At 59.8% G+C, this 11,006-nt stretch overlaps 1 protein-coding gene across 1 annotated transcript; it reads right to left on the reverse strand.

The window, feature by feature from the left end:
• Positions 1-1,202: 1,202 nt before the first annotated feature.
• Positions 1,203-10,182, reverse strand: WDR18 (WD repeat domain 18). The gene is made up of 10 exons (XM_030966688.1): positions 9,973-10,182; positions 9,278-9,388; positions 7,696-7,829; positions 7,012-7,153; positions 6,326-6,469; positions 6,071-6,135; positions 5,844-5,968; positions 2,979-3,145; positions 2,466-2,534; positions 1,203-2,189 (listed from the first exon to the last, which is right to left on the reverse strand). Exons 1-10 carry the CDS (start codon positions 10,180-10,182, stop codon positions 2,058-2,060), a joined length of 1,299 nt encoding a protein of 432 aa, XP_030822548.1. The 3' UTR covers positions 1,203-2,057.
• Between the last annotated feature and the right edge of the window lie 824 nt (positions 10,183-11,006).

Here is an 11,006-nt window from a genome sequence, read left to right on the forward strand (position 1 = left end):
CCTTCTCCTCCTCCTCATCTGCCTCCTCCGGAAAGCCCCTGGGGAGGGTCCCGGGCCGTGAACTGCCGCCTTCATCCCGGGAACGACCCCCAGCCCGACCCCTCCATCCCTCCTCAGTCTGAGGTGCAGCTTCAATGTCCGGGGGTCCCGAGGCCCAGAGGTTCCAGGGCTGAGTGATTCCTTCTGCTGCGTGGGGAATGGGGAGAAGGGCAGGAGCAGCACAGCCTTCCTCTGCTGAGGGAGGGGATGTGGGGTCACCCTCCTCATCCTCAGCAGGGAAACTGAGGCTCGACCCAGCCCAAGGGTCCCTGCCACCAGCACACAAACAGCAGCAACAACCGGGGCCGGAGCCACGCTAAATTAATAAGGAAAAATGAAGGATGGAGCCAAAATCCATCTGGCAAAAAGCATCGATTCATGTAATATCAATAAATGTAATGAGTCACAGCTAATGAATTCTCCTGCGGAGCCGGACCTGCAGGGAGGGCAGCTCAAATCCTGCCAGAGCATGGAGGGTCATGGGGGGCTGGGATCCCCCTGACCACTGCCCCCCTGGCAGGGACAAACACAGGACAGCCCTCACTGTCCACGCAGGAGGGGCTTGGAATGAAAAACTCCCCCAAACACCAGGCACAGCATGGGGGGCTCTCTGGGAAGCTCCATCCTCACTTCTGCTCTAAGTGCAGCACCCCAACAGGAACCCCACTGTGGGATGACTGGGAGGGAGCTCTGGGGTCTGGGTTTTGTTTTTGGGCTCCCTGCAGCAGGGATGCGCCCCCACCTCCTGTCCCACTGCAGCCCCTGGCTCCGGGTGACAGTCCCTGCTGCAGCTGATGAATGTTGATCCAAAACGTTGGGAGGAAGAGGAGGAGCAGGAGATGAAGGGAAAGGAACAGCTCCAGTGATTAAGCTAAAAGCATCTTCTCGGGAACTGGCGGGAGCTGGGGATGCTCGGATGCTCTGGTTTTAAAATGCACTTTAAATCATCTGTACTTGCTGTATTGAATGGGAGGGGGGGATGGCACAGAGGGATGGCCAGGGGACACCTCAACACCCTGTAGGGACAGGGAAGGCAGCAGGGTGAAGGCAACAGGGCAGTTTGGGGATAAGGAAGCACTTTCCCACTCCCAGTGGGCAGCCCAGGGATGCAGTGAGAGGTGGTCAAGGTCTGTGGCCATGTTAAAGAAACCAACACGGGCATCTTTCACTATAAAAACCAAATCTTTTATGTAAAAAATAAACCTAAACAAAACCCACAACCCCCGCTGCCATGCTGTGACAATACAAAAGGCCGAGTCCCCAAACACCGTGAAAACAGAGACGTTGGATCCAAATATATATAAACTGTTGACTGAGGAGATTGGAAATAGCACCTTGCTGGTCCCCCCGCCCCTCCCCACAGTGACCCTGTGCCCCAAAACCACCACCTGTGCTCCAAGCCCAGGGACACCCCAGGCTCTGCCTGCCACACAGATCAGGAGCCCCCTCCTCAGCCCTGGTAGCCAGGGACCCCCCACCTGTTGCAGCAGCCCCCCCAGTGCACCCCCAGAGCAGGAGCCCCTCAGCCCCTGCTGTCCATCCAGAGTGTGGGGTCCAGTGGCACTGAGCAGCAATCCCCAGGACAGGGTGGGCAGAAGGGGGTCTCCAAAATCCAATCTCAAACCGGTATTGAGAGAAAAAAAACACTTTTCTGTCTGCACTGCAGGGTCAAGTAACGAAAAGAAACAAAAAAAAAGGGGCCGGGGGGAAGAAACGGGGAATGAGCAGGAGCTGCATCCTGAGCCCTCCCAGGAGCCGGCGAGGCTCTTCCTGCAGCGGCCGCCCGAGAGTCCCCCGGCCCCGAATCGGAGTGAACGCGGTCCCTGTGCTGTCCCCTCGCGGTCCCCGCGCCGGTCTCAGTCCCGTGTCACGGAGCAGGCGGAGGCGGCGGCTGTGCCGGCTCGGGCGAGGCTGAGCCGGGCGCTCGCAGCCGGCTGGGCGGTGCCCGAGGGCGGGCGGTTCTTCCCCAGGAGCCGGACAGGGAGAGGCGGAGGGGTGCGAGGGCGGGGGGAGCCTCTTCACTTGGCTGGTTTGGTGATGATGCGAGTGGAGAAGTCAAAGAGGTCCTTGTTGATTTTCCGGAGGTTGCTCACCTCCTCCTCCAGCTCGCTCACCTGGATCGTCAGGTGCTCCTGGTCTCCCACCAGGTTCTGTGACACGAAAATGCAACAGACAAGAGTCAGGGCCTCAGCTCTGACAGGCACGGGCTGCTGCTCCTTCCCCAGCAGTAAACACCAAACCCTTCAGTCCCCTCCCTCCTCCTCCTCAAAGTGCAGCCCCTCCTGCCCATGGCACCAGCGGACTTTAGGGCCCTTTTCCCCTGTTCCCATGTCCCAACTTGCTCAGGGCCTCATGAGTGAGATCAGCCGACAAGGATCCCCCTCAAGGGGTCAGTACCCAACTCCCAGCCTGGGAGCTGCTCTCACCTTTTCCCTCGTCGAGTACATCTGTGAGTACATCCTCTCTGCCTTCTCCAGGTAGCTCTGCCCAGGCTCCTGCAGGGACCAGAATGGAGGGGTTGGCAGAGCAGACACAGACCCTCTCCCCATGCCCCTGCACTGGGTTCCCTGTGGGAGGGAGCCTGGGTGATCCATCCTGCTGTCAGGCAAACAGCCCCTTGGCCTGCTGCCACCAGCCAACAGGGAGCTTATCCATCAGCTCTGGGCAGAGGCAGACAGAGGCAGACACTGGCAGTGGGGAGCAGAGAGGCTGGGATGGGTGGGGTGTGACCCTCCCTGCCTGGGAACAGCCAAGGAAATGGTGGGACAGCAGAGCCAGCCCACGCTGCAGCACGGGGCTGGGAGGACAAATGACTGCAGCAGCCAGGATGGGGAGGAAGCAGGAGGGAACAGAAACGGGTTTCACCAGCTGGAGGAGAAGCTTTTCTCTGGCACAAGCCCTGCTGGCTGCCTGTCCCCCCTCCCCAGTGCCCCCAGGACCTGCTGGTGCAGCCCCAGGCGCAGCGTCACCCCCTCAGCGCCCGGCTCGTCGCTGCTCTCGGTGCCGTGCAGGTGCCTGCTGAACTTGGGCAGGGGCACGCTGGGCTTCCCCTCGGGGTTGAACATGTTGGCAGGGGCCAGCACGATGAAGGCGTTTGTCACTGGACCTGTGGGGACAGAGGGGACAGGTCAGGCTGGACCCTGCTGGGTTTGAGAGGCCTCGGGCAGCCCTGGCACAGGACTCTCTGCTCTCCCTGCCCGGGGCTGCAGCTCTCCAGGCTGGCTGTGACCCCAGAGGAGCAGAGCCCGGCCTCCCCCCAACCTGAACTGCCATCCATCAGCAGCTCCTTGCTGCCACAATCCATGGCAGAGCTGATGAGCGCATTAATTACTGCATTGTGTTAATTACTGCACTTACCCGCCCCCTCCCAGCTGCTGCGAGCTCCCACTGCTGTCAGGCACAGCAGCCCCCAGCCCCCCTCCAGCAGGCAGGGCCCTGCTACCACAGCCCCACCATCCATTTCCCCCGGCCAAAGGCAAGGTGAAGATGGTCCACGTGCACCTGAGAGGCTGCCAGGGCTGTGGAGAGGGGTGCAGGGTGAGGGAGGGGACATGGCGGGGCCTAGGGAGGCTCAGAGCTGCTGGAGGATTTTGGTCTCTGCAGAGCAGACAGACACAAGCAGCTCTGACATGGATGAGGGCTCTGTCATCATCATCCACCCCTCCAGAGCCTGCTCCTAAATCTGATCCTCCCAGGATTCAAGGTTGGGTGCCACCAGCAGAGCAGCAGCTCTGGCCCCAAAGCTGTTCCTGGCCAGCTCTGATGGCTTCACTCCCTCCTTAAGGACCAGATGATTGTGCTCCTGAAGCAAGTGCCCATCAGTGACATTCCCACTGCACTGGCAGCTCAGGGAGCAGTTTGAGAGGAAAGGTGGAGAGGAGAAAACCTCAGGAGTGAACCCAGAGTTCCCCAAACCTGGTCATCACCTGGACACAGCCCCCACAGCCCCTCTGGGGCCCCAGTGCAGATGCAGGTCCTGCACCAGATCACCTTGCCCCAGGGCCTGCTACCTCAGGCCAGCCTGGGCATGGGGACCAGGCTTAGCTGGGGGGAAATAAACAAATAACCCAGCTTCCAAGGCAGAGCTGCCAGCAGCACACATCAGCCAGAGCACCCCGGGATGGCCTTGCAGGGAGAGCCCTTGGGATGGTCTGTGCCACGCTGTGTTTGCAGAGACAAGGATGGAGCTCGTGTGACAGGATGGGAATTGAGGCCTGGAGGGATTTGGGGGCAGCACTGGCTCCCAGGCTCATCCCACAGGTTTCCTGCTTCTCCCCAGAGTGGTGGCAGCCATGCAGGGTGACAGGAGCAGCCCTGCCTCGCCAGCACTGACACATCTGACTATCCAAGAGCAGCAGCCTGATTTCTCAAAGCCCACCCGCTCTGCCCCTGCCAAGGACAAGCCACCCTGGGTGACACAGCCCCCTGCACCAGCCTGGCCCTGAGCCACACTCCAGCTCCTTGGATTTAATTTGCAGCAGTGCTGAGGGGGGGCAGGGGGTCCTGTGTGCCCCCAGCCACCCCCATGCCCAGCAAGCAGAGGGACAGTGCTGTCCCAAGGACACTGGGCCAGAGGCTGCTGTCACATCACCATGTCAGAGCCCTGTCACCTCTGCCTTGGAGAGGGAGCAGGACACACTGGCGGGGCAGCAGGGACAGACCTTGCTGGGGGGCTCATGAGAGGCCAAGCAGGGGACAGGGATCCACAAGAGGGGCTGGGTTGGGGCAGCAGATTCCCCACACTGGGAGGCTGCAGGGCCCTGTGGGCACTCCAGAGCCAGGGAACAGCTCAGGGGTGCTGGAATCCCAGCCCATTCCTGAGCACATGCAGCCATGCCAGTGCCAAGGCTGCCAGGGAAACCAAATCCCTGCCCAAAAGCAGCAAAGAGCCAGCAGGGCACCCACAACTTGGGGTCAGCCTGGTCCTGCTGCTCCTGGGAAGAGCCTGGTCTGTCCATTCCTGCCTGCAGCCTCAGGAGGACTCCAGTGCCCGGCTCACAGCCAAAGCCTGGCCCCCCCTCCCCTCCTGGGATGACTCACAGCTCCATTTGGTTTGTTTTCACCCTCTAGTGCCAGCCAGGCTGGATGGGCACTGCAGTGGGTCCCAATTAGGGATGGTCCTTGGCAGCCAAAGAGAAGAGGAAAATGGTCTGCAGGCAGCTTGGCTTCCAGAGACTGCCCTGAGGCAGCAGCTCAACCACCACAGAGGAATAGGGACTGGCTGTCCCCACCATCACCTTTGGGAGGGGTTTGGGCCATGCCCAAGGCAGCCCCACTGGTCACTCACTGCAGCACCAGGGGCCAGAAAGCATCACAGCTGGGGGAGGAACACAGTTAACAACAGGAGGGGTAAATCCCCCACTGCTCTGAGGTGGCTGAGGCACCCAACTGCTGCTCCTGCAATTTACTGGAGCCATCAGACTGAAATCCCAGACAGCTGCTCATATGGGATTCACTTCAGGCCCCATGAGCTCACTGCTGGGGTCACAGAGCTGTCTCCCCTGCAGTCACAGCTGGGGTGCATGTGGGGTGACTGCTCCCTGGGGAAAACAAGGAGGAGGATCCTGTGTGGCCTCAGCGACAGGGTGAAATCCATGACTCACTCCTGACAGTGCACAGGGGGTTGTTAACACACGGGGCAAGGTCAGGGCACCGCTCCAGACAGCCCAGGCTCCCTCCAACGCCTCTGCCCTTCCCAGGGCGTGAAGCAAGGGGCAAAAACACACCTGGAGTGCCCAGGGCAGCACAGGTGAGACAGCAGCAGCCTCTGGCAGTGAGGATCCTGGAGATAAGGACATTCCTACCTTTGTGATTCATCGTCTTCAGGCACTGCTTGCTCTGGATGTCCCACAGCCGCACGGTTTCGTCGTGAGAGCCCGAGAGCAGCAGGCTGCCATCTGTGGACACTGACAGACACGTCACCTGGTTCCTGGAATGGGGAAGAGGATGTTTAAACTCGGGATGACCCCAGGAGTGCCAGGAGCTGGTGAGGTGGGCAGATGGTGGCTGGCAGGTACGTCTGGTTCCTCACCTGTGCCCTTTGAAGACCTTCCCGTTCTCCCGCTCTGTCTGGAAGGTCCGGTCTCTCTGAACTGGCTGAAGAAATTCAGGAAGGAAAGGGGTTAAAATTCAGGAAGGCTGAATCCAGCAGGTTCATCACCTGGAGGGGGCAGAGGAGACACAGAGGAACCAGGCCCTCCCATGCCCTGGCAGGTCACACCAGTCCCAGCAGGGAGGTGACAGTGGCTCGGGGTGACAGGGCACACCTGCAGCCCCACACACTCACCCAGGCACAGAGGTCGACCTGGAAGATGGAGCCATCCATGCCCCCACAGAACATGTGGTACTCAGAGAGGTCCAGAGTCACAGCCATGATCCCCACGTCGAAGAGCACGGAAAGCAGGAGCTCCCCAGATGAGATTTCCCAGAGCTGGAGTGAGAGGGGACAGGAGAGTCAGGGGTGAGAATGTTCATGGCAGGACTGGAGGAACGCTGACATCCTGGAATCCCACCCTGGCATTCCAACATGGCTGTGGATGGGAAACTGAGTCCAAGGCAGAACCCAGGACCAGCCTCTCTGTGAGCAGGGAAAAGTTTCCCAGGCAGCTTCAAAACAGCTCTGAACTCTCTCTGTGGCCATCCTGCCCCCAGGGCATCCCCTCCCCACAAGCTCCAGCCTGCTCTGCTCCCTGTGGACATCAGCAATGGAAAACTGAGGAGCTGAGCCCGACATTCCCAGGACAACAGGGACTGCAGCAGTCCAGCCTGGGGGCAGGTGCACAGAAACTGCTGTTGTTGGAGAGGCAGAGCCCAGGTCTGGCAGCTCTGAGTCACTGCAGAGACAGCCAAGAAATGAAGCCACTGCAACCCAGCAAAGCTTGGGGACAGCTTGGGACAGGGACAGCTTCCTGCTAGCTGGCAGGAGCCTGGCTGTGACCCCACAGGGTCTGGCACCTGTGAGATGAGCCTCACCTTGGCTGTCTGGTCGAGGGAGGCGGTGGCAGCCCGTGCCAGGGGCCCTCCAAAGCCGCAGCACAGGTCGGTGATGGGGAGGCTGTGCCGGGACCAGACGTGCCGGGGGTCAGGGATCTGGGAGGGCTCTGCCTGCAACACGCTGTGGGGAGAGCACAGACAGGCAGGTCAGCCAGGACAGAGCCCCATGGGGAGCTGGGCCAGGCTCTGATCCCACTGGGAACGCCTCTCCTGGCTGCAGGGACCAAGCGGGACATGGGAGCTGCTGGCAGCCATGGCTCATGGATCCTGAGGCTGAGATCCCTATCCCAAAGGGACAAACACCCTGGGAAAGGGCACAATCCCCTCTGTTTCACGCAGGGAAAGAAGTCAGAACCATCTGCCTGTTCCCAAGAACAGGTGAGACCCCCAGAAAAGGCTCCCTGCCCAGAAGGAGGGCACAGACACAGCTGTGGGCTTAGAGGGATCTCCTGCTTCAAAATCCCTGCGGCACACAGATCCTGAGGCTGAGATCCCTATCCCACAGGGACAAAGAGCCTGGGTAAAGGGCACAATCCCCTCTGTGTCACCCAGAGAAAGAAGTCAGAACCATCTGCCTGTTCCCAAGAAGCCCCCAAGGAAAGGCTCCCTGCCCAGAAGGAGGGCACAGACCCAGCTGCTCCAAAATCCCTGTGCCCCCCTTACTTGTAGAGGTTCCACACCAGGGCCAGGCAGTCCTTGGCCCCTGAGAGGAAGTGGCTGCTGTCATCAGTGAAGCAGAGGCACGTGAGGTCCTGGTAGTGTCGGTTCAGGATGGCCAGGAGGTTCCCATTGGACACCTGCAGTGAGGGGAAGGGCAGGAGGGAGTCAAGGATACCTTGGGATCATGTGGTGCCCTGCCCTTGGTGCAGTGAGGGGAGAAGGGTCGGTTCTGTTCCACCTCAGGACAGTGACTGACACCACTGAGGCACAGCTGGAACAACAGCCTGCACTCAGGACCATGGGGAAATTCAGCACATGGCAGTGGAAGAGCTCCTGGCACTTTAAATCTGGAACCCAGTGATGCCAGAGCTGCTCCTCTGGTCAAGTCACAAGTGTGCGGTAAAGATTTCTTGTTCACTCTTAATATTCCTATTACTCTGGTGGCTTCTTCCCTCCTCCCACAGGTCCTCAGGAGGTGGCACTGGGGTTGTGAGAGCTGCAGGACACCCCAGGGGTGGCTCGTGGTCTTGGGCCAGCAGAGGCTTTAGGGTGGACAAGGAATTCCCCAAGCCTGGAGCATTTCTTATTAAAAGGTAACACTGCAGATGGGGAGGGAACCAAGAGAAAAAACCTCAAATAAAATAAGAGTCTGCTTCTTCTCATGGTCTGAATTACACCAAAAAATCAAACCAAACCTCAGTTCAAGGGGTTTCACAGACAGCACAAAACCCAGCTCTAGGGGCTGGTTCCAGCTCCATGGATGGTTTCCTCTCCAGTGTGCCAGAGGGACAGTGCCATACCCTGGAACACATCTGAGGGTGACAGTGCCATACCCTGGAACACATCTGAGGGTGACAGGAGCTGGAGCAGGGCCCAGCTTGGAGCATCACAGGCAGCAGCTCCCACTGCAGGCTCAGCCTCAGGGATTTTTTTATTTTTTCCCAGCTAAAAACACTTTGGCACAAACAAACCCTGATGGGTTCAGGTAGAGCCACTCACACCATGAGTCTCAAACCTCCAGGTGAGGCATCCTGGGGTTTAATCCTGGGCTCAGGACAAGATACTGCTTTCATTTGCTCAGTGGTGTGCTGGGAACGCAGCAGTAATCCCAAATTAATCCAGCAGTAATTAACCAGCAGGACAATGACCAGAGCACAGCAGGGGCTGCTGGTACCCTGGGCACACACAAATATACAACTGAAATGTGGGAGAATCACTGAAGCAAAACCAGATCCTGTGCTGCTGCCTCGTGGGAGCAATGCCTGACCCCTGAGGCACCAGAGATGCCTGCAAAGAGGAGAAGGAGGCAGAGTGAAGCCTCTCCCTGAATTCCTCCCACTCCTACTTCAATGAGCTGCTCCCTGGGCTGAGAGCAGCACAGCCTTTATCTCAGGATGAGGATTTACAGACATTTGAGGGATGGGGACCTTGACCCTGGGATCAGGATTTACCGACATTGGAGGGATGGGGACCCTCCCTGACTGTGCAGGGTGTGAGTGTACATGGCCCTCGATGCCCCAGCACCCCTGTACCTCCCACAGACCGCGCAGGGTGTGAGTGTGAGCGCCCCAGCACCCCGTAGTACCTCCCACAGGTAGATGCTCTCGGCGACGCCCGCCAGGATGTAGAGCCCGTTGGGAGAGGCTGTCAGGCAGGTCACAGGCCCGGGACAGATGATTTTCTGCTGCAGCTGGTCCTGGGACAGAGAGAGCACAGCGAGGGCTCAGAGGGGCTGCAAGCAGGGCCCCCCGACATGGGGGATCTCTGTGGGGGTTTCTGTGAACAGAGAGATGGGGGGCACTGCACGGGGTGATGGGGGTTGGAATGGAGGGAGGGGGAGCCTGAGGGTCCAACAGGGGATAGGGGGGGTCTCTGGGGAGAATTGGGCCATGAAGGGGTGTCTGAGGACAGAGGGGAGTCTCCACGAAAAGAGGAGCCATGGGGGGGGTCTTTGTGGAGAGAGGAGCCATGAGGGGGTCTGAGCATGGATTTGGGGGGTCTCTGTGGAGAGAGGAGCCACGGGTGAGTCTGACCATGGATTTAGGGCGACTCTGTGGGGAGAGGAGCCATGGGGGGGTCTCTGTGGAGAGAGGAGTCACGAGGGGGTCTGAGCATGGATTTGGGGGGGCTCTGCGGACGGAGGCGTTCCTCATCACAGAACCGGGGATTTCTCAGGAGGGGGGGCCCCGTCACATCCCCCACGGGGCCCGGAGTCCCCTCACGAAGCCCGGGGCTGTCCCCCGAGCCGAGGCCGCCCGGGCCCGCCTGCCGCGCCGGTACCTTCCTCTGGAGCTCCCAGACGTTGATGTAGCTCTTGCCGAGCTGGGCCCCCAGCAGGTGCTCGCCGCCCAGCAGCGCCAGCCCGCGTGGGCCGCTGTTGCCGCCGCGGTAGCCGGGAAGGGCCGAGCCCGAGTGCAGCTCCCAGACCGAGCAGTTGCAGAGCGGCCCCGCCGCGTCCGACACCAGCGCCACCTCCATGGGCGCCGCCATCTTCGCGGTCCGCCAGGGCCACAGAGAGCGCGGCCGCGGCCCAGAGCGCCGCCTCCGCCGCCCGGCGCCGACCAATCAGCAGCGGCGCCGCCGCGGCCGAGCGGGGCGGGGGCTGCGCACGCGGCAGGAAGCTCAGCAGGGTCCGCCCCGGTCGGTGTTGGATGGGTTACACGGGATACCGCGTGCGTGCAGGGGGACCCCATGGACACCCCACAGCCTTATGGACACTCTGTGGAGACCCCGTAACCCTATGAACCTCCACAGCCCCACAGGGACCCTATGGACCCTCCACAGCCCTATGGGGACCCCATGGAACCCCCAAGAAAGGGGACCTCCCAAGACACCCTATCTCACTCTACCACCCTCACACTATGCACACCCCACACCCTATGGACCTCCACAGCCCCATAGGGGGACCCCATGGACACCCCACAATCCCATAGGAACCCCATAGCTTCATGAGAACATCATGAGCACCCCCCAAAACTATGAGTGCACTGGATACTTCCCAACCCTATGGATGCCCCACAATCCTACAAGCACCCCATAGCTATGTGGGAACCCCATGAGCACCCCATAGCTATGATAGTGCCTTTGGACACCCCACAATCCTATAGAGACTCCATGCACATCTCATAATCCTACCATCACCCCATAAATCCATTGATACCCCAAATCCATAAGGAAATCCTATGGATACCCCACACCCCTGTGGGCACCCCTGGGCCACCCCAGACCAAGAAATCCCAAACACCACAATTTTTTTTTTTTAATATTTCTTCACTTTACAGGGTTACAATTGTCTTAAATATTCTGACGTTTAA

Source organism: Camarhynchus parvulus, chromosome 28, assembly GCF_901933205.1.
Source record: "Camarhynchus parvulus chromosome 28, STF_HiC, whole genome shotgun sequence".
In the NCBI taxonomy this organism is placed as follows: domain Eukaryota; kingdom Metazoa; phylum Chordata; class Aves; order Passeriformes; family Thraupidae; genus Camarhynchus; species Camarhynchus parvulus.